This window comes from Barbatula barbatula, assembly GCF_947034865.1.
Source record: "Barbatula barbatula genome assembly, chromosome: 4".
NCBI classification, from domain to species: Eukaryota; Metazoa; Chordata; class Actinopteri; order Cypriniformes; family Nemacheilidae; genus Barbatula; species Barbatula barbatula.
In genome coordinates, this window is record NC_136768.1 from 27,729,577 (window position 1) to 27,757,190 (window position 27,614).

The following is a 27,614-nucleotide window of genomic DNA, read 5'->3' on the forward strand; positions in this document are numbered from 1 at the left end:
CGTGATCATAAGAAACAATAATAAACATCACAGTTAAGACACAGAACACACGATCATAAGAAACAATAATAAACATCACAGTTAAGACACAGAACACACAAGATCATAAGAAACAATAATAAACATCACAGTTAAGACACAGAACACACGATCATAAGAAACAATAATAAACATCACAGTTAAGACACAGAACACGCGATCATAAGAAACAATAATAAACATCACAGTTAAGACACAGAACACACGATCATAAGAAACAATAATAAACATCACAGTTAAGACACAGAACACGCGATCATAAGAAACAATAATAAACATCACAGTTAAGACACAGAACACACGATCATAAGAAACAATAATAAACATCACAGTTAAGACACAGAACACGCGATCATAAGAAACAATAATAATCATCACAGTTAAGACACAGAACACACGATCATAAGAAACGATAATAAACATCACAGTTAAGACACAGAACACGCGATCATAAGAAACAATAATAATCATCACAGTTAAGACACAGAACACACGATCATAAGAAACAATAATAAACATCACAGTTAAGACACAGAACACGAGATCATAAGAAACGATAATAAACATCACAGTTAAGACACAGAACACACGATCATAAGAAACAATAATAAACATCACAGTTAAGACACAGAACACGCGATCATAAGAAACAATAATAAACATCACAGTTAAGACACAGAACACGCGATCATAAGAAACAATAATAATCATCACAGTTAAGACACAGAACACATGTGATCATAAGAAACAATAATAATCATCACAGTTAAGACACAGAACACGCGATCATAAGAAACAATAATAAACATCACAGTTAAGACACGGAACACGAGATCATAAGAAACAATAATAAACATCACAGTTAAGACACAGAACACAGGATCATAAGAAACAATAATAAACATCACAGTTAAGACACAGAACACGCGATCATAAGAAACAATAATAATCATCACAGTTAAGACACAGAACACGCGATCATAAGAAACAATAATAATCATCACAGTTAAGACACAGAACACGCGATCATAAGAAACAATAATAATCATCACAGTTAAGACACAGAACACGCGATCATAAGAAACAATAATAATCATCACAGTTAAGACACAGAACACATGTGATCATAAGAAACAATAATAAACATCACAGTTAAGACACAGAACACGCGATCATAAGAAACAATAATAAACATCACAGTTAAGACACAGAACACGCGATCATAAGAAACAATAATAATCATCACAGTTAAGACACAGAACACATGTGATCATAAGAAACAATAATAATCATCACAGTTAAGACACAGAACACGCGATCATAAGAAACAATAATAAACATCACAGTTAAGACACAGAACACGAGATCATAAGAAACGATAATAAACATCACAGTTAAGACACAGAACACAGGATCATAAGAAACAATAATAAACATCACAGTTAAGACACAGAACACGCGATCATAAGAAACAATAATAATCATCACAGTTAAGACACAGAACACGCGATCATAAGAAACAATAATAATCATCACAGTTAAGACACAGAACACGCGATCATAAGAAACAATAATAATCATCACAGTTAAGACACAGAACACATGTGATCATAAGAAACAATAATAAACATCACAGTTAAGACACAGAACACGCGATCATAAGAAACAATAATAAACATCACAGTTAAGACACAGAACACGCGATCATAAGAAACAATAATAATCATCACAGTTAAGACACAGAACACATGTGATCATAAGAAACAATAATAATCATCACAGTTAAGACACAGAACACGCGATCATAAGAAACAATAATAAACATCACAGTTAAGACACAGAACACGAGATCATAAGAAACGATAATAAACATCACAGTTAAGACACAGAACACGCGATCATAAGAAACAATAATAAACATCACAGTTAAGACACAGAACACGCGATCATAAGAAACAATAATAAACATCACAGTTAAGACACAGAACACGCGATCATAAGAAACAATAATAAACATCACAGTTAAGACACAGAACACGCGATCATAAGAAACAATAATAAACATCACAGTTAAGACACAGAACACGCGATCATAAGAAACAATAATAAACATCACAGTTAAGACACAGAACACGCGATCATAAGAAACAATAATAATCATCACAGTTAAGACACAGAACACGAGATCATAAGAAACGATAATAAACATCACAGTTAAGACACAGAACACGCGATCATAAGAAACAATAATAAACATCACAGTTAAGACACAGAACACAGGATCATAAGAAACAATAATAAACATCACAGTTAAGACACAGAACACGCGATCATAAGAAACAATAATAATCATCACAGTTAAGACACAGAACACGAGATCATAAGAAACAATAATAATCATCACAGTTAAGACACAGAACACGCGATCATAAGAAACAATAATAAACATCACAGTTAAGACACAGAACACGCGATCATAAGAAACAATAATAAACATCACAGTTAAGACACAGAACACAGGATCATAAGAAACAATAATAAACATCACAGTTAAGACACAGAACACGTGATCATAAGAAACAATAATAAACATCACAGTTAAGACACAGAACACGCGATCATTAGAAACAATAATAAACATCACAGTTAAGACACAGAACACAGGATCATAAGAAACAATAATAATCATCACAGTTAAGACACAGAACACAGGATCATAAGAAACAATAATAATCATCACAGTTAAGACACGAGATCATAAGAAACAATAATAAACAATAATAAACATCACAGTTAAGACACAGATCACACGATCATAAGAAACAACAATAAACATCACAGTTAAGACACAGAACACGAGATCATAAGAAACAATAATAAACATCACAGTTAAGACACAGAACACGCGATCATAAGAAACAATAATAAACATCACAGTTAAGACACAGAACACAGGATCATAAGAAACAATAATAAACATCACAGTTAAGACACAGAACACGTGATCATAAGAAACAATAATAAACATCACAGTTAAGACACAGAACACGCGATCATAAGAAACAATAATAATCATCACAGTTAAGACACAGAACACGCGATCATAAGAAACAATAATAATCATCACAGTTAAGACACAGAACACGAGATCATAAGAAACGATAATAAACATCACAGTTAAGACACAGAACACAGGATCATAAGAAACAATAATAAACATCACAGTTAAGACACAGAACACGCGATCATAAGAAACAATAATAATCATCACAGTTAAGACACAGAACACGCGATCATAAGAAACAATAATAATCATCACAGTTAAGACACAGAACACGCGATCATAAGAAACAATAATAATCATCACAGTTAAGACACAGAACACATGTGATCATAAGAAACAATAATAAACATCACAGTTAAGACACAGAACACGCGATCATAAGAAACAATAATAAACATCACAGTTAAGACACAGAACACGCGATCATAAGAAACAATAATAATCATCACAGTTAAGACACAGAACACATGTGATCATAAGAAACAATAATAATCATCACAGTTAAGACACAGAACACGCGATCATAAGAAACAATAATAAACATCACAGTTAAGACACAGAACACGAGATCATAAGAAACGATAATAAACATCACAGTTAAGACACAGAACACGCGATCATAAGAAACAATAATAAACATCACAGTTAAGACACAGAACACGCGATCATAAGAAACAATAATAAACATCACAGTTAAGACACAGAACACGCGATCATAAGAAACAATAATAAACATCACAGTTAAGACACAGAACACGCGATCATAAGAAACAATAATAAACATCACAGTTAAGACACAGAACACGCGATCATAAGAAACAATAATAAACATCACAGTTAAGACACAGAACACGCGATCATAAGAAACAATAATAATCATCACAGTTAAGACACAGAACACGAGATCATAAGAAACGATAATAAACATCACAGTTAAGACACAGAACACGCGATCATAAGAAACAATAATAAACATCACAGTTAAGACACAGAACACAGGATCATAAGAAACAATAATAAACATCACAGTTAAGACACAGAACACGCGATCATAAGAAACAATAATAATCATCACAGTTAAGACACAGAACACGAGATCATAAGAAACAATAATAATCATCACAGTTAAGACACAGAACACGCGATCATAAGAAACAATAATAAACATCACAGTTAAGACACAGAACACGCGATCATAAGAAACAATAATAAACATCACAGTTAAGACACAGAACACAGGATCATAAGAAACAATAATAAACATCACAGTTAAGACACAGAACACGTGATCATAAGAAACAATAATAAACATCACAGTTAAGACACAGAACACGCGATCATTAGAAACAATAATAAACATCACAGTTAAGACACAGAACACAGGATCATAAGAAACAATAATAATCATCACAGTTAAGACACGAGATCATAAGAAACAATAATAAACATCACAGTTAAGACACAGAACACACGATCATAAGAAACAATAATAAACATCACAGTTAAGACACAGATCACACGATCATAAGAAACAACAATAAACATCACAGTTAAGACACAGAACACGAGATCATAAGAAACAATAATAATAAACATCACAGTTAAGACACAGAACACACGCGATCATAAGAAACAATAATAAACATCACAGTTAAGACACAGAACACATGTGATCATAAGAAACAATAATAAACATCACAGTTAAGACACAGAACACAGGATCATAAGAAACAATAATAAACATCACAGTTAAGACACAGAACACGCGATCATAAGAAACAATAATAAACATCACAGTTAAGACACAGAACACAGGATCATAAGAAACAATAATAATCATCACAGTTAAGACACAGAACACGCGATCATAAGAAACAATAATAAACATCACAGTTAAGACACAGAACACGCGATCATAAGAAACAATAATAATCATCACAGTTAAGACACAGAACACGCGATCATAAGAAACAATAATAATCATCACAGTTAAGACACAGAACACGCGATCATAAGAAACAATAATAAACATCACAGTTAAGACACAGAACACGCGATCATAAGAAACAATAATAAACATCACAGTTAAGACACAGAACACGCGATCATAAGAAACAATAATAAACATCACAGTTAAGACACAGAACACAGGATCATAAGAAACAATAATAATCATCACAGTTAAGACACAGAACACGCGATCATAAGAAACAATAATAAACATCACAGTTAAGACACAGAACACGCGATCATAAGAAACAATAATAAACATCACAGTTAAGACACAGAACACGTGATCATAAGAAACAATAATAATCATCACAGTTAAGACACAGAACACGAGATCATAAGAAACAATAATAAACATCACAGTTAAGACACAGAACACGCGATCATAAGAAACAATAATAAACATCACAGTTAAGACACAGAACACAGGATCATAAGAAACAATAATAAACATCACAGTTAAGACACAGAACACGCGATCATAAGAAACAATAATAATCATCACAGTTAAGACACAGAACACGAGATCATAAGAAACAATAATAATCATCACAGTTAAGACACAGAACACGCGATCATAAGAAACAATAATAAACATCACAGTTAAGACACAGAACACGCGATCATAAGAAACAATAATAAACATCACAGTTAAGACACAGAACACAGGATCATAAGAAACAATAATAAACATCACAGTTAAGACACAGAACACGTGATCATAAGAAACAATAATAAACATCACAGTTAAGACACAGAACACGCGATCATAAGAAACAATAATAATCATCACAGTTAAGACACAGAACACGAGATCATAAGAAACAATAATAAACATCACAGTTAAGACACAGAACACACGCGATCATAAGAAACAATAATAATAAACATCACAGTTAAGACACAGAACACGCGATCATAAGAAACAATAATAATCATCACAGTTAAGACACAGAACACGCGATCATAAGAAACACTAATAATCATCACAGTTAAGACACAGAACACAGGATCATAAGAAACAATAATAATCATCACAGTTAAGACACAGAACACACGATCATAAGAAACAATAATAATCATCACAGTTAAGACACAGAACACGCGATCATAAGAAACAATAATAAACATCACAGTTAAGACACAGAACACGCGATCATAAGAAACAATAATAAACATCACAGTTAAGACACAGAACACGCGATCATAAGAAACAATAATAAACATCACAGTTAAGACACAGAACACGCGATCATAAGAAACAATAATAAACATCACAGTTAAGACACAGAACACGCGATCATAAGAAACAATAATAAACATCACAGTTAAGACACAGAACACGCGATCATAAGAAACAATAATAAACATCACAGTTAAGACACAGAACACGCGATCATAAGAAACAATAATAAACATCACAGTTAAGACACAGAACACGCGATCATAAGAAACAATAATAAACATCACAGTTAAGACACAGAACACGCGATCATTAGAAACAATAATAAACATCACAGTTAAGACACAGAACACAGGATCATAAGAAACAATAATAATCATCACAGTTAAGACACGAGATCATAAGAAACAATAATAAACATCACAGTTAAGACATAGAACACAGGATCATAAGAAACAATAATAAACATCACAGTTAAGACACAGAACACACGATCATAAGAAACAATAATAAACATCACAGTTAAGACACAGATCACACGATCATAAGAAACAACAATAAACATCACAGTTAAGACACAGAACACGCGATCATAAGAAACAATAATAAACATCACAGTTAAGACACAGATCACACGATCATAAGAAACAACAATAAACATCACAGTTAAGACACAGATCACACGATCATAAGAAACAACAATAAACATCACAGTTAAGACACAGATCACACGATCATAAGAAACAACAATAAACATCACAGTTAAGACACAGAACACGAGATCATAAGAAACAATAATAATAAACATCACAGTTAAGACACAGAACACATGTGATCATAAGAAACAATAATAAACATCACAGTTAAGACACAGAACACAGGATCATAAGAAACAATAATAAACATCACAGTTAAGACACAGAACACAGGATCATAAGAAACAATAATAAACATCACAGTTAAGACACAGAACACGCGATCATAAGAAACAATAATAATCATCACAGTTAAGACACAGAACACGAGATCATAAGAAACAATAATAAACATCACAGTTAAGACACAGAACACAGGATCATAAGAAACAATAATAAACATCACAGTTAAGACACAGAACACAGGATCATAAGAAACAATAATAAACATCACAGTTAAGACACAGAACACGCGATCATAAGAAACAATAATAAACATCACAGTTAAGACACAGAACACAGGATCATAAGAAACAATAATAATCATCACAGTTAAGACACAGAACACGCGATCATAAGAAACAATAATAATCATCACAGTTAAGACACAGAACACAGGATCATAAGAAACAATAATAATCATCACAGTTAAGACACGAGATCATAAGAAACAATAATAAACATCACAGTTAAGACACAGAACACAGGATCATAAGAAACAATAATAAACATCACAGTTAAGACACAGAACACACGATCATAAGAAACAATAATAAACATCACAGTTAAGACACAGAACACACGATCATAAGAAACAATAATAATCATCACAGTTAAGACACAGAACACGCGATCATAAGAAACAATAATAATCATCACAGTTAAGACACAGAACACACGATCATAAGAAACAATAATAAACATCACAGTTAAGACACAGAACACGAGATCATAAGAAACAATAATAAACATCACAGTTAAGACACAGAACACTTGTGGGTCAGATGAACAGGTTGGAGCTGAACTCTACAGGATTGGACACTTGTGATTTAAGACGGTTAATACTGAAAGACAGTCAATGTAACACAGTTGCATCACTACATATTATTCACTTCTCATCTCTGACTTTAGGTGTTTCTAAGGATTTAATCATCTGTGAATCACAGACTGTTCTTCTCAGATGTGGTGAGTTTCATGCATCAAGTCCACATAACACGGAGAGAAAATAAAGATTTGTCAAACACATTTGTCTGTGATGTGACTTTTTATCAACAGATCAAGGAACCATTAAAATCCTTTCAGCCAATTTTGGGCGAACAGACGGACAGACCTGCTCTACTGGAAAACCAGATAACCAGATCACAAATGTTAAGTGCACTCTGAGCACATCTCTAAGTACGATGGCCACTCGGTGAGAACAGAAAACATTATTAAAGAGCTATCAGATATTATCAGATTATCTTTTATATATTTTTGATTTTTTTTGCATTTATTCTCACAGATGTGATGGAAAAACGAGTTGTTCTATGGTTGTGAACTCTGCAGTTTTCCCTGATCCTTGTGGTGGAACTTACAAATACCTGAATGTGTCTTATGAGTGTGTTGATGCTCCACCAAGTGAGTTTTACACCTAACTGACACCAAACCTTATAAAACAGTGAACATGAGTAAAGTTTAAGTGTATTTTAAGTGTTATTTATTGATTTAGTAAGTATATAATGATCAGTCTGCTAGTAGTGTCCCTGTAGGTGGACTATTGTAATACTGCTGGAGACTAAACTGGCCTCTTCTAAGTTGATGAAAGTTTTTTTTGAGGTGAAGTCTAAGTTTAAGTCTGGGGTTTAACTCCAGTCCTTGGGTCTCCAGCACAGAATGATTTAGATTTCTCCATATTGAACAAGTGAATGAGTCAAATCAGATCGAGTCAATGAGATAATGAAGTGAAGATGAAAACATGAACAATAAGATCAAAACCTCTAATGGTGTTCAGTGTTTCCTTCAGTGGACCTCATGACTCTTGTTCTCTTATATTCATGTGTCTGATGTGATTGTTTGTTTTATTGTAAATGGAGTCAGTTTGTGTTGATGATACGCTGTAAGTAGCTTGATGTTTCAGAACTGTTTCTACGTGTTTTAGGACCTGTGACATCACTCCACACTTTCATATTCAGTTTGTGTTCTGACACCTGAACAAGTTCAGCATTTATTAAGACTTTAGAAGAAACAAGTTTCTGTAGATTGACATCTGAACTGTGAGTTTAATGAGAATGAATGAAAATCATGAGACTTGAATCTTTCTTTTCTTCAACAGACAGCAGTAAAGCAAACATCATTGATTCTTCTAGTCAAACGTGGAGAGAAGCTCAGAGTTTCTGCAGACGGCATCATACTGATCTGACCAGTGTGAGGAACCAGACTGACCATCAACTGATTCACAACATCATTAATAATCCTCAGACATCTGTCTGGATTGGTCTGTTCAGAGACTCGTGGGAGTGGTCAGATAACACTGACTCCACCTTCAGATACTGGCAGTCTGGTCAACCTGATAATCCTGTTGGTTCTGGTCCAGTATGTACAGAGGCCAGAATGAATGCTGAGGGTCAATGGAATGATGCAGGTTGCAGTTACCCTCAGACTTTTGTGTGTCATGAAGGTGAGTTAATAAAAGTCAATGTGTGTGTTTGATGACAGAAGTTTCTTCGTGATGAAACTGATCTCAGTTCAGTCACAGTGTTTGTGTTTTGTTGTTTGTTCAGATGAGCTGATATTGATCCAGAAGAATCTGAGCTGGACTGAAGCTTTAAGTTACTGCAGAGAGAATCACGTTGATCTGGTTTCAGTGGATTCAGAGGAGATTCAGCTCATGGTGACTGAAGTTCTTCATCAGGCCTCGACTGCTCAGGTGTGGCTGGGGTTACATCACTCCTGCTCTGTGGGGATCTGGTTCTGGGTGAATGGAGAGATCGTGTGTGATCAGAATTGGGCTCCGGGGAATGAAGCAGCAGTGGACGATTCTGACACTGAAGTGAAATCTGGAGCGGTTCAGTCTGGAGGAGATCATCTCTGGATCAGCCTTCCTGGGTCTCAACAACTCAACTTCATCTGCACCACAAAAGAGGAATAAAAAGACTTTCTTTGTTCCTTGGTTAACTTTAAGATTTTTTATTTAGCGATAGAGATCATTTAAACGTCAGGGATTGTATTTTAGAGGAATGAAGGGTGACGGTTATTTTATTTCAAGAAATTTGCATTTATTTCAACGTTTGGCTTTAATGGTTATATTGTAATAAGGTACTTGAGGCTAGTGCTTTATCATGAATAAATCATGACTGAAAGGGTTTTTATGCTTTATATAACACATTCAATTATTCCTTAAGATTATTCTGTACTTGAGGTGAAATCTGGTGAAGGTTGACTTTCATTCAGTATGTGTTGGATTCATGTAATGGTGATGGATCAGTTCAATAAACTCTGATCTACAGACACTGTTTTCTCTCCTGACTTTTCACTCCATCTGCCATCACGAAAACGGGGAACGCCCCCTTCGGCACACTCACGGCAGACAAGATTGGTCGCCTTGACTTCCCACGAACCTCGGGAGCAGCTAAGGGCAATGTGGGTACTCCAGGTAGAGAGCACTCTAATGTCACAAGTGTGTGGGTCAAAGAGAGACACCTTTGGCACAATCCTGTGCAGATGTGAGGCATCCAGAGAGTCTGATTTCTGGGATGGTCCTTGCCATGTCCCTTCTCAGAGCCTGGTGCCCACTTGATCTCTAGGATAGCTTCCTTCTCCATGGGTGCCCACAGCATGCAGCAGCCTCAACTTGACGTTGTGACATGCCACTTCCTCTGTCCTTCCGCACTCTCCACATGACGGTGCATCTGGCAGCAAAGACTTAAGGCAGATAAATCATCAGATTTGACGTCACCATTATGGTGATCACTGTTTGCTCTAGTTGGGCAGTTTAAAAAGTCAAACGTAGTTAATTGTCGCAAACACGCCAGGCTCCACCCACTCCCAAGCATCACGAGCAACCTCTCTTGATTACTGATCACACTCACCTGCAACTCATGGGTTCACTAAACACATTTAAATCATTTTACACTTGCCTGCACTCAGACATCAATAGTCAGGAAATGAATCTCAACAATGGTGAAATGCTTCATGTTGCAATGCATTCTGGGAGTCATGAATTAGTTTTGTATAATGCACCCACAATGCATTGTGGCATGAGCACTTCACCATTGTTAAGATTCATGTGGTGATTTTTGTTGTTTGTGTGTGAAGAATTACACAAGAATTCAAAATCCACATAATTAAAACAAAATATTAGATTTGTGCTTCTCATACCAAAGTCTCCCAAAAGTCACCATAATGTTATGATCATGAAAAATGATCACAAACAACAAAAAGCATCCAGATTATATTTTCTTCTGACTTTCACAATTTAACAAATTCAGAAATGGCTACCAGAGAAGAATTTATAGTAATATTTCATGAGTCAAACTGATCAACTATAACAAACACTGATCACCATAATGGTAACATCAAACCTATAATATTTATATTTATGCCTTTGGCAGACGCTTTTATCCAAAGCAACTTACATTGCATTGTACTATTCCTTTGTTTCTAAGTATGTGCAATTCCCTGGGATCCAACCCACGACATTGGCGTTGTTAACGTCATGCTCTTACCACTGAGCCAATATTCCAATCCCAATATTATAAAGAAGTAAAAATTATAATCGTGTTTGTGGACTTGTTGTGGCCAAAGTCTGTTGTGGTTTTCTGTTTCCTTACTTTCGTTTCTTGTTGTTTCTGTGTCCATCAGTGATTCTCCTTGTTATCACTTCATTATCTCATTCACTCCAGCATTCAGTGTCACATATAGCATCCTGAAGTATGCACACTAAGCAGTGTTCATTTCATCTGGGATAACCCATGTGGGGCCTACATGGAACCTGTAGACAAAACTGTCTGGGACCCAGAAGACAACTCCGATCAAACCCATCTCTACCCCACATGACTATGCTGGCTGGGCACGGAGGGGGCAGGATCTATTGAGCCTCTTCTGCTGTGGCGGGAAAATTAAGGTAGAGTGAACGAAGATGCCGGCACACCGCAGTGCAGAACCCTTTAGTAATTTTGTGGACTGCTGACTTCCAACGCTGAAATGGTGCGGTGTTCCACAAGCGTCCCTGGGTGCCAGAGAGCAATTGCCACTCATTTCTGCATACATATTGCTCGTCGCATCTGGGTGTTGCATTTCGTAATTTGAGGCTCTAGCAATTCACAGAGACAGGGATAGGAATTGTGCGTAATGCGTAATTTTTTGTTCAAAATAATACTTAAAAAAAGAGAAAGGAAGAAAGCGATGGCGGGTAAGCACAGCTGTGTTGTGAATGAACTGATTTAATAGATAGTTAGGATAGTATGGAAATCAATCAAGGAAGTGAGAAAAGCAGAGAGAAAGCAACTATGAAGAGTTCTAGCTTTGAAAGAATAGAACACGAGCAGGACAGTATGGGGTTTCAAATCGTATTGAGATTTGGAGAGGATAAGGGAATTTCAGCAATGAGCCCAGTAAAATGAACAACTATTTTACAAAATCAGATAAAAAGGGAAAGCAGAATAGAAGAAATAGGGAAAGATAAGTTGCGTGGAAAAGGGAAATAGGTGGACTAGAGGAGTAATATGGGGAGTACCAGTAGGAGTGCCAATGGAGGAAATGACATCAAATATAAAGAGATGAGATCTGAAAGATGCAAGACGGATTCGGATTACCAGGAGTTAAGTGAGGAAAGATAGTGAATATGTGGTACTTGATTTAGAAGAAAGTGTTAACCAAAAAAGTGACTTTAAATTTTATGAGTTATAGAGTGAGAGAGTACATCCCAAATCCATTCAGATGCTCCACCGACCAAAGATTTGGTCAACTTTGTTTTTACACTCTTACAGGTTAATATATCTCTAAATGCAACAAACTGTGCAGGACCATATAACATTTTCACTGTCTGTACTGCAGCACGCAAGGATCAGTACATCCACCACGTTTATAATTGCTCCATGACAGATGCACCTGTGACAGCTCCCCAATCTCCAACTCCTTCTGTAGTTGCATGCTCAAAACCCCCTTACATTTACGCATACACTTAGCGATTTACATTATCCTATACATTTATCTGCAATCCCCTGGGATTTAACCCACAACCTTGCGTTGTTAACGCAATGCTCTTACCACTGAGCTACAGGAAAGCTTCAACATCTACGTTTGCTCTCAAGTATCCAATCTCTATCCAAGGACCTGGGGCCTCATGTATCAACCTTGCGTTCGCACAAAAACTTTGGTAACGCCAGCTTTCACGCTCACTGTCGGATGTACTAACGGTGAAATTAACGTGAGAATGTGAGTTCGTCCAAGCCAATTTCATGTCTGGCATACGTACATTTCTCATTGTTTTTGTCGGTTGGCGAATCTTACAGGCAATGAAGTGAAGTTGTAAACATTACACAATAATTTGTTCTACAAGTCTATCGCACCACCACCTGTGGGAAGCATTGCTATTAATTAGCAATTTATAAAATAATTGACATATATTGTCACACGAACCTTATGGGATTATATCAATTATGCAATTAAATAAGAACATATAAAAGCATACCGGTATGCAAATTGATACAACCCTGAGTCTATGGCAATGGCAGCTTTGGCCTTATTAGAGGACATTGCTAATGGCAGAATCCGAAGAGAACAAGTTTTTAGGGACCACAATGATTTTCTGGCCCAGGATGATGACTGGCTTATCAACCGTTTCAGATTTCTAAGGACCATCCTCTTGGAGCTCTGTGCTGAATTGGGTCCGAATATAGAGAGAGCGACAGCGAGGAGCTACGCAATACCCGTTCCCTTGCAGGTGCTGACAACACTTGGTTTCCTGGCAACTGGTTCTTTCCAAAAGGAACTGGCAGACCGCTCAGGAATAAGCCAGTCGTCTTTGAGCCGTGCAATGGCAGCGGTATGGGACGGGATCATCCGCATGTCTACCAGGTATATAAGGTTCCCATATGATGCAGTTGACCAGCCAAACATTAAAACGCAATTTGCAGCGATAGCCGGTGTAATAAAGTTTGTTAGAAGGGAAGGAAGGAGGCGGGAACCGGCGAACATTCAAACACCAAAACTTTATTTAAATCAAATAAACAAACACGGAAGTAAAGACCGACAGCCACCTCACGGTCGACTGCCGGCCATAAAACATACACAAACTAAACACATGTTCGGGCCCGGTCCTCTCTCGTCAACAGTCCTGCCGATCGTCCTTTTAAGCTCCCAATCTTCTTGTGATAAGATGCGGGACCGGTGCGCGCACAGCTGCTTGCACTTATCACTCACGCCACCGGCCCCGCGTCACGGCTCTCGTCCCGCCTTCCTCACCACACCATTCTTGTAATATATTTCTTTAAAATATATATATATACATATGTAAAGTGACATGGAATAACTTTGCAAAATATGGATGTTCTTGGTCATCTAAATGACAAATATAAAAGTGGGCTAAATTCCAAAATTTTAAACAATCCAAGTCTAAAGAGGGACTAAAATACTGATCATATATGTGAAAACGATTACTTAGTTCTTAAAACTTTTGTCTGTAACAAGGATGACAGAAATATCGAAAAAGCTATACAGCTATAACAGTAAAGAAAATACATAGCCTGAGATGACACAATAAAATTTCTTGTTTCCAATTAATGAAAGTAAAATAATTATTTAATTTTTTCATTTTTCAAAGATGAAAAGGTACTGATTTCGTTGAGTGAGTCGTAAATAGCATCGGAATGAACAATAGCAGATCCGTACTTAAATCATCAGGAATTAGCCATGTCTCAGTCAGAAGCAAGAAGTCTAGGTTTAGCATTCAATAAAAATGTTATTTACAATAATTCTGTAGATACCTCCTCTACGTTTGGTTCTCTGCAAACTTGCCGGAGGTTTTGCTCGTTCCCCTTCTGTCTGCAAAAACCGAGGAGTCCGATAGCGTGATGATATGATTCCGTGGAACGGAAACGAGCAACAAGGTGGCAGGTAATTAGAGCCAAATCCTTGTTGCGTGCAAAAGCCTGCTCCGTCCATTAATGATTTAATATCAAAAAAGTTTATCACACAAAACGAGACAATCACGAATAAAACAAATACAGACTCGCAAAGAGAGAGACGGCCTTGCCATGAACACCAGCGCCATCTTGAATAGTCACTTAAATGTTCATTGACAAATGTTCAAATGGAACAATGACAAGTTCCTGACACACACATTCTATGGTTGGTTAGTTGTTTACAGTTGAGATTGATGTTGTTTGCGTAGGATTTCTAGAAATAAGTGAACATTGCTGCTAAAAAATGAAGCGATCATGTTTGAACATACGCCAAGGTAAGTGACACCTCTTATGATATATGTGCTATTTTCACTTTTTATTATACACAGCCCTTCCAAATAAAAGTAACCATCTGGATTTAACTGAGCAAATAGGTAAGATCCTCCCATTGGGCAGTAGATCTGCACTTCACTGTTAATGTCTTGAGTGTGTGTTTGTGTTCCTAAGTTATAGACAAAATGTTCATAAATAAATATTATATGAAGTTTATAAATGCATTTATTTATATTTTGTCTTACATTATTATAACAAACAAAATTTCACAAAATTCCCTGTAAAGATTGGCTGCAATCATATGAAAGGCCTTTTATGCTTAACCGCTGAATGTGATGTAAAATTCGACAACACAACAGCATCAGCCATGTTAATTGAGCAATGAATAAACTAAAAGCACCCTGTTGTAACATCCACCCGTTGTAAAAAGAAAAATTACCTTGAAAACCTTAAATCTTTGGTCCAATTATTACATGTGACCACAACTAAATGATTTAATTAACATCACAATAAAATATTTGTATACTTAAAGATTAAAAACACACTTGTAAGACACAGTCAGGTATTTGTATGTTCCATAACAAGGATCCGTGAAAGCTGCATTCTCCGCAACAATGGAACAACTAGTTTTTCCATCACATCTGTGATAATTACAAAGAACAACAAAAAATAAAACATAATGATTGCTTACATTATTTTCATATCTCACAGTTTAAGTGACGTTTACTGCTCTTACCTTATGGCCACCACACTTAGGGAGGTACTCTGAGTGCAGCAAACATTTGAGAGCTGGTGAACTGGTCTTCCAGTAGAGCAGGTCTGCCGGTCTGTACGCCCATAATTGGCTGAAAGGACTTTTATAGTTCCCTTGTCTGTAAGTAGAAAGTAACATTACCCACAAGTGTGTTGTAGGGTCTTGAATGTATTGTACGACATGCAAATGCATTGTTTAAATGAAACCCAGAGATCTCACCACAACTGAGGAAGGCAGTTTGTGATTCACAGGTAACTACACCCTTTAAAAGTTCACCTAAAGTTGGAGAAAAGTAGCAAATTAGGAGCAGATATTTTACAGTGTTACATCTACTGGACCTCTAATTTCTCTGTAAAAGTGCAATCAAAAAACAAACAAACTTGAATTCATACAATATTGTTCTCCGATTATTTTGTCAGACGCCATTTTATTTGTTTGAGCGCCGCCCTGCTGGACTTTCACCTCTCCCGCAGACACATTAGCGGGATTGACGGACATCAAGTGCAGTGGAGGAAGCATCCATGCTGCCTTTGAAAATCTATTAGATAAAGGAACCGTGGGAGACAGGAAGTGCAACAACATTGGAATCAGACGCACCCTGATGCCTTCCGACCTTGGAATGCAGCCTCTGAAGGCAGCATGTTACAGCTTTTGAACAGAGCCTACCTCTCAGCACAAAGCATCCAGCTCAAAGATCCTAAAACTGCTTAGCAACCAGATGGATTACTTACTAACCAGTTTATATATCCTAGCCTTGCAACACCCAGTTACCAGACTAAATGAACACCTTAGAATTACCTAGCAAACAGCTTAGAGAGCGTGACATTGCCTAGCAACCACGTGGAACACCCCAGTGACCAGTTAAACACCCTATCAGCCAGCTTTCACTTACATTTAGTCATTTAGCAGACGCTTTTATCCAAAGCGACTTACATGTGAGGAAACATTGGAAGCAATTATAACAACATAGGCAACAAAATACATAAGTGCATCAAACTAGTCCATTAAAGCCTAGCACAGTATACAAAGCTAAGAATAGTGAGGTTAGTAAGTTTTTTTTTTTTTTTAAAGAAGGAAAGGGAAGAGAATTAGGATAAATCAATCAGCGACGTGTTGACGGAAGAGATGCGTTTTTAGGCGTTTTTTAAAGATGGCAATCGAGTCTGCTGATCTTGTAGCAGCTGGTAGATCATTCCACCAATGTGGAACAGATCCAGAGAAGGTACGGAGAGTGACTTTTTTCCTTTTTGGGATGGTACCACTAGTCGTTGTTCCTTTGCAGACCGCAGTAATCTGGCAGGAACATAGATCTGCATTAGCGAGTGGAGATACGAAGGGTCGGACCTTGTAGGCCAGGAGCAAAGCTTTGATCTTTATGCGGGTGGCAACGGGGAGCCAGTGTAACCTGGTGAAGAGCGGAGTTACATGCGCTCTCTTCGGTTCATTGAAGACCACTCTTGCCGCCGCATTCTGGATCATCTGGAGAGGTTTGATTGTGTAAGCAGGAAGTCCAGCCAGAAGCGCATTGCAATAATCTAGTTTGGACAGGACAAGAGCCTGGACTAGGACCTGCGTAGAGTGCTCCGATAGGAATGGTCTAATTTTCCTAATGTTGTAGAGGATGAATCAACAGGACCGTGTGGTGCTGGCAACATGACTTGTGAGGTTAAGCCGATCATCGATTACCACTCCCAGGTTTCTGGCTGTGCTGGACGGTGTAATAGTTGATGAGCCTAGTTGAATGGCAAGGTCGTGGTGAATCTTTGGGTTGGCTGGGATCACAGCTTTATTAGCGTAGGGAGCCTTACAATGCCTAGCGACAACACGGAACACACTAGTTACCAGTTCAACACCCTAGCAACCCGCTTAAAGAGCCTAGCAACCACATGGAAAACCCTAGTAACCAGTGAAACACCCTAACAAAGCCTAGACAAAAGCCAGACAACTTTAGTGACAAGCTGGCACACCTTGGCAACGCCTACTGATTGCATGATAGACTGTAACAACGCAAAGAAACTAAAGGGAACACCTCAATTGTAGATGCCTAATTCTTATTGGCACCATACTTAACCCTTCTAACATCATGGTCACTTGCGCTAACTAAAATTGAACGAATTTAACCATTATAATGGATCGTGTGCTGATTTTTATGTCTTTATGTGTCTATGCTTTTAAAGGATTTGTTTTTTTTGTTAGTAATATGTTGGTTAATCTTCAGGAATATCTGATTGTCACAGGATTGATGACTGGGTGAACTCTGGATGAGATCAGCGAGTCAAGTTACTAGATGATGTTTCCCATCATCAAGAATAACAGTTACACAGGTGATTTTTTTTTGAGAGGGATCATTTAGGTGCAAAACTCACGTGGAGGTGGTGGAGGTGCAACACACTTGTAAGACACAGTCAGGTATTTGTATGTTCCATAACAAGGATCCGTGAAAGCTGCATTCTCCGCAACAATGGAACAACTAGTTTTTCCATCACATCTGTGATAATTACAAAGAACAACAAAAAAATAAAACATAATGATTGCTTACATTATTTTCATATCTCACAGTTTAAGTGACGTTTACTGCTCTTACCTAATGGCCACCACACTTAAGGAGGTACTCTGAGTGCAGCAAACATTTGAGAGCTGGTGAACTGGTCTTCCAGTAGAGCAGGTCTGCCGGTCTGTACGCCCATAATTGGCTGAAAGGACTTTTATAGTTCCCTTGTCTGCAAGTAGAAAGTAACATTACCCACAAGTGTGTTGTAGGGTCTTGAATGTATTGTACGACATGCAAATGCATTGTTTAAATGAAACCCAGAGATCTCACCACAACTGAGGAAGGCAGTTTGTGATTCACAAGTAACTACACCCTTTAAAAGTTCACCTAAAGTTGGAGAAAAGTAGCAAATTAGGAGCAGATATTTTACAGTGTTACACCTACTGGACCTCTAATTTCTCTGTAAAATGCAATCAAAAAACAAACAAACTTGAATTCATACAATATTGTTCTCCGATTATTTTGTCAGACGCCATTTTATTTGTTTGAGCGTCTCCCGCAGATACACGAGCGGGATTGACGGACATCAAATGCAGTGGAGGAAGCATCCATGCTGCCTTTGAAAATCTATTAGATAAAGGAACCGTGGGAGACAGGAAGTGCAACAACATTGGAATCAGACGCACCCTGATGCCTTCCGACCTTGGAATGCAGCCTCTGAAGGCAGCATGTTACAGCTTTTGAACAGAGCCTACCTCTCAGCACAAAGCATCCAGCTCAAACATCCTAAAACTGCTTAGCGACCAGATGGATTACCTTACTAACCAGCTAATACATCCCAGTTGTTAATACCAGTTAACCAGTTAATACATCCCAGTAGTATTTTTAAACCTATGCATGAAAGAGTTTATTTATTGCAATTATGGTTTATTAGAAATTTGACTTTCCATGGTCATTGTTTCAGTACGTTAAGCTGTTTCCTTATAATGATCTTCAATGGGGGAGAATGTTTAACCTGGTTAAGCGTTTTATACATTTCTCTGTTTTAGATACAGGTTTGTGATATAAAATTCCTATGTGGAAATTCCTTGGCTGTCCTCCATCGTATTACAATCACCTTTTGGAGTGCCCTGCAGATCCACTAGAGGGCACCCCATCACACTGTTTTTTGTGCATTCAGGACTTCATTTCCCACGTACCCCTGCAATACACTGATTACTGATACACCTGTTGTGATGACTCTTTTTAGTCTCCATCTCCAACTTTCTAAAAATTGTATATATGTTATTTTATCTGGATCAGGGGTGTCCAAACTGTTTTATTACAGGGGGTCAGATTTGGTTTGATGAACATACCCCCGAACATCTGTATATTTTGTTGACGTTTTAAAGACATAAAGATGCAATAAGTCGTAATAAAACCTTTCACTTTATATTTAAATATAATTTATTTCTGTGAACAAAGCTGAATTTTTACATATTCTGTGTTAAACAATAATAAATCAATATAACATGCTGATGTGATGCTCAGTTATGAGGCATTATTATTAACACTCAATAATATATGAATGGCTCACATTTCATAATTCTTTCATTAATAAAAAGAATAGAAGAACAACATATACTAAAAAGTAAACGATTACTTTGTACTTACTCTTTTTTTGATTAAATCGCAGGAATAAATTAGGCCTACATATTAAAATAGAATGACATAGAAAATAGTAACATTTAAATTAACATTTTTATGGTATGTTAAAATAAATAAAGGTGAGTTGGAGATACATATTTTAATACATTACTGAAAGATAGAGGGCATGTTTGAATTAAGTTTATCTGTAACTGAACGTTGTAATCACGCTGGTTTTGTCGTGCTTCAGGGACCATTATAATGCCTTTTGATCTTCTTTTAATATCGTGTAGTGCAGGACACTTAAATTTGAGGCTGTGGGCCATTTGGCCCGCGGGATGCAGTTTGGACATCCCTGATCTAGATGAACTCATTCAATTATTAGTGGTCAAGCCCCAAAGGGAAATTTTGGGCATAGATAGAGGACAGGCCCAACATTCCACTCGGGAAATTTGCCTGACCTGAGGTAATGTGCGTTTTTCCAGTGAAGTGCTACCTAGCGGTCCAGAGTTACGAAAAGTAGCTATTTGTGCTTATAACATTTGAACAGTTTGGCCAAAAATCATAAAGTTGGTCTCGTCAGATTTGGGGTGGCGCGCCGAGTTGACCGATATCCAGTTTGTCATGATTCTGCCTTCTGTTGTCTTGATTTTCTGGTCTAGGGGCAGAATCATGACAGACCCACGTGTTTTATGTGGAGAGAAACATATTATTGTCAATCAGGACATAATATGCGTTCTTTCCTGTCTCGTCATTTGGCCCTGCCCCTCTCGTTCCTAGTATAGCTTTCCTCCTGTGTCGCATTACCCACACCTGCCCATCATTATCTCCTTTGTTAGTCTCCCTATATAATACCCCCTTGTCTATTGTCTTGTGCTCGTTGAGGGTTTGTCCCTACGCTATTGAGGGTTTGTCCCGACGCTATTGAGGATTTGTCCCTACGCTATTGAGGGTTTGTCCCTACGCTATTGAGGGTTTGTCCCTACGCTATTGAGGGTTTGTCCCTACGCTATTGAGGATTTGTCCCTACGCTATTGAGGATTTGTCCCTACGCTATTGAGGATTTGTCCCTACGCTATTGAGGATTTGTCCCTACGCTATTGAGGATTTGTCCCTACGCTATTGAGGGTTTGTCCCTACGCTATTGAGGATTTGTCCCTACGCTATTGAGGATTTGTCCCTACGCTATTGAGGATTTGTCCCTACGCTATTGAGGATTTGTCCCTACGCTATTGGGGATTTGTCCCTACGCTATTGAGGGTTTGTCCCTACGCTATTGAGGATTTGTCCCTACGCTATTGAGGATTTGTCCCTACGCTATTGAGGGTTTGTCCCTACGCTATTGAGGGTTTGTCCCTACGCTATTGAGGGTTTGTCCCTACGCTATTGAGGGTTTGTCCCTACGCTATTGAGGGTTTGTCCCTACGCTATTGAGGGTTTGTCCCTACGCTATTGAGGGTTTGTCCCTACGCTATTGAGGGTTTGTCCCTACGCTATTGAGGGTTTGTCCCTACGCTATTGAGGGTTTGTCCCTACGCTATTGAGGGTTTGTCCCTACGCTATTGAGGATTTGTCCCTACGCTATTGAGGATTTGTCCCTACGCTATTGAGGATTTGTCCCTACGCTATTGAGGATTTGTCCCTACGCTATTGAGGATTTGTCCCTACGCTATTGAGGATTTGTCCCTACGCTATTGAGGATTTGTCCCTACGCTATTGAGGATTTGTCCCTACGCTATTGAGGATTTCTCCCTACGCTATTGAGGATTTGTCCCTACGCTATTGAGGATTTGTCCCTACGCTATTGAGGATTTGTCCCTACGCTATTGAGGATTTGTCCCTACGCTATTGAGGATTTGTCCCTACGCTATTGAGGATTTGTCCCTACTCTGTGTCCCAGTGTTAGCATCCTGTTCTGTTACCCTCCGTGAGTTTTTCGTTCCTGTTTTTTGCTGTCTTTGTTATCCCCCTGGATTTAACCCCCTCGTGAGTTTTTGTTTTCTGTTTTACATTATTAAAATACGTGTTCCCCCTTATTGCTGCCTGCGCTTGGGTTCTTCTCTCACCAACCTGTTTCGTGACATTTTTCCCAGCCATCAGTAATCTTCAATTCGTCAAGCCATCAATTCTTTTGTACCCTATGACGTCAAACCACGTCACAAATCTATTTTTTAATCTAAAATCATGAGGGGTCTCGTTTGATTCATCGAGTCATGCGGAGTCGAAAAATACCAAATGTTCGTTGGTCAGCCACTGGGGGCGCCACTTATTTCAAATTTGTCATAAAATGCAGTATTTTACGATCGCAATGGCGTATCTCAAAAACCTGGTATTGTCCGTCACAACCATATTCTGAGAGTTACTAAAGTTTAAAGCCAGCCCTCCCTGTGGTCAAGATAATTTCTTATAGCATGAAACAATTCAACATAATGTCATGTGATATACACTAGCATATTTGTTGGCTCAAGCCTAATGCTTCGATATCAAACTTGTCATTTTCCACCATACTTCCTGTGAGCCATATTGAATTACTATATAAAAAGCATAACGTATCGAAAACGTATCCGATTTGCACAAAATTTGACTAGCATCTACAGACACTCCTGACAAAGTTATTGAAAGCTTATCGAATGACATTACACTTCTTGCACATATAGTCAATGAATGTGATTGTCATGTGGTTGTATCTTCGCAATACTTTGGAATATTGACACAACTTTGTATACAACATCAGTACAACACATTGTTCACCTCATATTACTTAGCAAATTGGAGATTTAGTCTCCCTCACAGATTTTCTGAGTGACAGCCAAGAAAACTTACGGAGAGATTTACGGAGGACTGGACTCAAATGTACCCTGACACATGTCCAAACCTGGAGACCAACTATCAGAAATGTCTGACCTCTGTGTTCGCCAACAAGGGTTTCTTCACCAAGTACAAAGTTATGTTTTGCTCGAGTATCAAATACTTATTTCACTGACTGAAATGCAAATCAATTTATAGCCTTTATATGCAAAGTTACCCCATGATTTTTGTCATGTTTAAATAAACCTACCATAAACATTATATACCCTTCAGTTCTTTGTAAGCATGTAAACACACACTGTTAAACAATGCCCGTGAAAATCTGTAGATTTCACTGAAAAAACATGTCAAAAATCATTATGGTGATGAGTGTTTGCTTTTCTTGGGATCTTGACCCTTTGCTTTTAATGTTAAGACTTTCACTAGTTTTTATAACTATACTGAAACTGGAGAAAAAAAGCTCAGGAAAATAGATGCTATTTCATTTTTAGTTGGGAGTGCTATTACATGTTTTAGAGTTTAGGCACAGATTTAATGTGATTTTGTCATCCTCAATTATGGTACTTTATGAAATAAAATAAAATTCTGAAGACCTTTGACATGAAAAATGGACTAGTTAGGTTGTCCACAGCTGCCGGTATTTTTCCATAAAAACTATGGAACAGTGTGTCTCTGTCTCTGTTTATTATTGATGTATTCGGATCATGTTCTGTTAAGTGAAGGTTTGCTGTCACTCACCATTGTAGTATGTAGGAGGTAGTATAAATCTCAGCTGCATGCTTTCAGATAGAGAAAAGAGAGCTTTGAAAGAGAGAGATTCAGTCTTTATTAAAACACACGGAATACAAATTCATGACATTATAAAACAGACATAAAACCATAAATACAAACTCACCAATGACAAGAAGTCTGAAACATAGAGTCTGAGCCATTTCTGAAAAACAAACACAAAGATCTCAAATGTTAAAATAATTTAGTTATATTTTGGTCATTCAAAAGTCATTTTTAATATTACACCTCCCCTTGGTACACTGACAAAAATGAAACTATGAAAATGACTCAAAACTGATACAGACAGTTTTTGTTTCGCTGAATATTTATGTTTTGGTTTACGCTTTTACTTTAAATTGAATATTAATCAATAATTACATTGAAAAAAATGTATATACATTAAAAGTAACCTTATATGTTACTTAGAGACATATATGTTTTTTAAAATTTTAATCCCATGCAAGGTCTAATCTCAAAATTGTTACCTTGTTTTATTTAATATAATTTTTTACACACACAAATTTCCTTAAGAAAACATTTGTTTAGTTGGGTCAACACAACACATGGTTCAATTAATTTACTTCATTTCTTTTGTCAAAGAAAATTCATTAACAGATTTACTTCTTAAAAGCTCAATGGTATTATGATGGAACAACAGCCAATCACATCGCAAGGATTAGCAGAGTAATGCCTTCTGATCAAAGCAACATTTATGATAACTATATAAAGTTAGGGAACACTTTATTATAACGTTCATTAATAAATCATTGACACACATTGTATAACACTTAAATGATCATTTGTTAATTATGTTCACATTGCTAGAAATATGAGATCATTTTCTTGTTAATGTTTACTAATGTAGTTTCACCAAGCATTACAATAGATCATTATTTTATGTAAATTGAAATGTAGTTTAATATTTTTAATATGATCATGCATTTTTTTAAGTTTATTTTGTATACTTTATATGTACTGAAATAACGTTCACATTTACAAATGTTGTTAAAAAACAGCTAACACCATAAAAACATGATGACATAATAAAAACTGAGTTATCTCATTTTGAAACCAAACTGTTCTTTGTTTGTTGTGTAGACATCTTCTATTTTGACATTTCAGCAAATCATTGAGTTATTATCAGTTCACGTTTTTGCAGTATTCAATCTAACGTGGAAACGATGCATCAATTGTAAATGTTTATAACAATTTACTAATGATTTGTAACTTCACGAGAATTCCTCTTGATTGTAAATATGTTTACCAAATGACCAAAACTTACCCTATTTACACATCTTTAAAAATCATATAATAATAATCATTTCAGTTCTATAATTCAGTAATAATAGTTCATGTTTTTGCAGTACCCAATCTAAAGTTGACTATTTTTCATTTTCGTCAATGTTTATAAATGTTTACTGATCATTTTGTACCTTTATGGGTATTCTTGTTCTCATCTTGATTAAATAAATATCACTTTTTACAGCATAAAGAAACACTGATAAAAAATGTGCTTTAAATAGGCCTAAATGAAAACGGACATGCAAAGATAATAGCAGAATTATCAAATACATTAAACTGGATTTTATCTTTGCATGGCTTAAGGTGATGGAAACAACTTAGTGCCATAATGTGTAGAATTCATAAGTTTCTCTCTCTGTTTCTCTCTCACAAATCTCTCTCTCTGAAGTGTCCATCACAGCAAGTTCCCTTCAATATATAATGCAAAACATGCGACATATATGCTGACTATTTAACATTTAACAGATTGACAAAACAAAAGGGAAAAACGGGGATAATATGCTGCTGAGTTTGGTTCAGTCCACAAATAATTTAAAGGAGACGACACAGTTAAAAAGTGCGTATACACGACTGAATGTAGATAACTTTGCAGTATCTAATGATGTACTCATAGTCATACAATATTCCAGCATATCAAACTTGACAGCCTGTTCATTATCAAGATAAAATAGTAATTGCCATTATAATTATTATAAGGTTTTTAATTAAACATATGAACACAATGGGTTAGATCAAACGTCTTCCATTAGGGAAACCTGCCAAATGAGGTGCCGGCTCGGCACAAATTAATGCTAATTTAGACACTGTTAAAAAAACGAATTCACATTGCTTATGAAATTATGTCTCATCAAAAGAATCATTTTAATATGAATGACTATGTAAATTGTTCTTACTGTTCAGCTGGTGTGTGTTTCTCTCCTGAATCTGCTGCTGTATTTCTCGCGGCTTTTATGGCTTTCAGCACCTCCCATCATTTGTGTATATTTCAAAAAAGTCATGTCTTCATATTTGATTTCCTTGTTACTTGTGTATTTTTCCACCTACTGCTATCTGTTTTACTGTAACAATAAACTGAAATAAAATTTCAAGAGATGATGTGTGCATTCTCTTATTTGCTAAGTTTGACAGGTGTCAGCGTCAGTGTGTGTCAAGTAAATATATCACTGAAAAAACATTTCCTTGAGGGTTAGTAAATACAACCCATGCAAATCAGTTAAAGTGTACTTGGACTAATTTTACTTGCAGTTTGCGTACCGTGAGAGGGCGCTAATTAATTCAGTTTTATTATTTCTATAATCTTTTATTGATAATTAATATTTGCACTCACAGGAAATTATTAAGAAAGCAAGAGAACGTCTCATGAGAACGTGCCCAGTCAATTCTGTGCTGCCTGGCCCTCGTCAGGCAGCAGTAAGCGGACCCCTCAAACACTCAGAGGCTCCTGGGGCCTCCAGCTGGGCACGGGACAATCGGAAACTACGAGACTATGATGAAGACGGTTCTGCTGATGGCGCTCGACTAAATCAGGAGGGTAGGGGATCAGCACGCACTGTGTCCAGCGAGTGCCAAGATTTGCGGGTACCCCCACATGGGCTAGACCCCATCCTGGCAACATGCCCAAAGTCCCCACCACTCTAGTAAATAATATCTAATAAAAGCAGTCTCCAGGTGAGCAAGCCAACACAGCTCTATGGTGAGGAACCCAAACGATAAATAAATGGAGAACAGACTCAGCCGGGAGGGCCAGATCTCCTCTTACGTGTCGCAGCTGCACTCAGTGACTTTAATACAAAGTTACTGAGTAAATGTTTCAAAAAATGAGTGAGAGCTTATTTGTTATGATTTAGGACATTTCATTTGTTGAACTGTTTAGGTCTAATTTGGTCTTATTCTGTGATCGATGTTTGACTATATGCTTATAAATATATAAATATACTTACAACAATTCCTTAGTGGTCGCTGAACCCTCTAACAACATTGTTGAGGGGCCTGTGCCTGCGAGATATCGGATAACGTTAAATATTATAAATGTGCCTAATTATTAAAAACAACACTTTTACCTCAATTTAATATTGTACAAATTGAATAAAAATACGTAAAAGTGGCCTGTGCGTGCAACTAAAACCCACATGTGTCCGAGTGTGCATGCGCTGCTGAGAGTGCATCGTCTGCAGCCTCTATTGTAGAGATCTAGTCCCATCCAAATTGGTTCATAAGATCACAGATGTTGTGTGAGAACTTGTCCCATCCGAATAGGGCTAAAGACGAATAAAAGACATAAGTTGGACATATCTTTGCTCGGTGGATACATTTGTTTTAAATACTGTGTAACTTTGTTGAAAATCTACAATAATGAAAAGATGTTAGTAAATGAATTTTAAAATACTAGTAGTTGTGTTACCGAAAATAATAGCTATGATCTCCTAAACCTTATGT

At 36.9% G+C, this 27,614-nt stretch overlaps 2 protein-coding genes across 2 annotated transcripts in view; one reads left to right on the forward strand and one right to left on the reverse strand.

The window, feature by feature from the left end:
* LOC306893362 (histone H2B-like) overlaps positions 1-27,614 on the forward strand; it is a 265,067-nt gene that overhangs the window by 37,574 nt on the left and 199,879 nt on the right. The gene's annotated exons all lie outside the window — the stretch shown is intronic.
* LOC306893346 (L-rhamnose-binding lectin CSL3-like) lies at positions 14,163-26,113 on the reverse strand. Its single transcript, XM_079455132.1, has 9 exons — positions 26,072-26,113; positions 24,001-24,039; positions 23,844-23,906; positions 19,002-19,058; positions 18,765-18,900; positions 18,547-18,668; positions 16,400-16,456; positions 16,163-16,298; positions 14,163-16,067 (listed from the first exon to the last, which is right to left on the reverse strand). Exons 2-9 carry the CDS (start codon positions 24,035-24,037, stop codon positions 15,953-15,955), a joined length of 723 nt encoding a protein of 240 aa, XP_079311258.1. The 5' UTR covers positions 24,038-24,039; positions 26,072-26,113; the 3' UTR covers positions 14,163-15,952.

Coding starts and splice junctions, on each gene's coding strand:
- LOC306893346 (XM_079455132.1), bottom strand. CDS start 24,037: ATGGCTCAGACTCTATGTTTCAGACTTCTTGTCATTG. Junction 18,669..18,764: donor TTAAGTGTGGTGGCCATTAG/GTAAGAGCAGTA, acceptor TAATTATCACAG/ATGTGATGGAAAAACTAGTT. Junction 16,457..18,546: donor TGCACCTCCACCACCTCCAC/GTGAGTTTTGCA, acceptor CTCCAACTTTAG/GTGAACTTTTAAAGGGTGTA.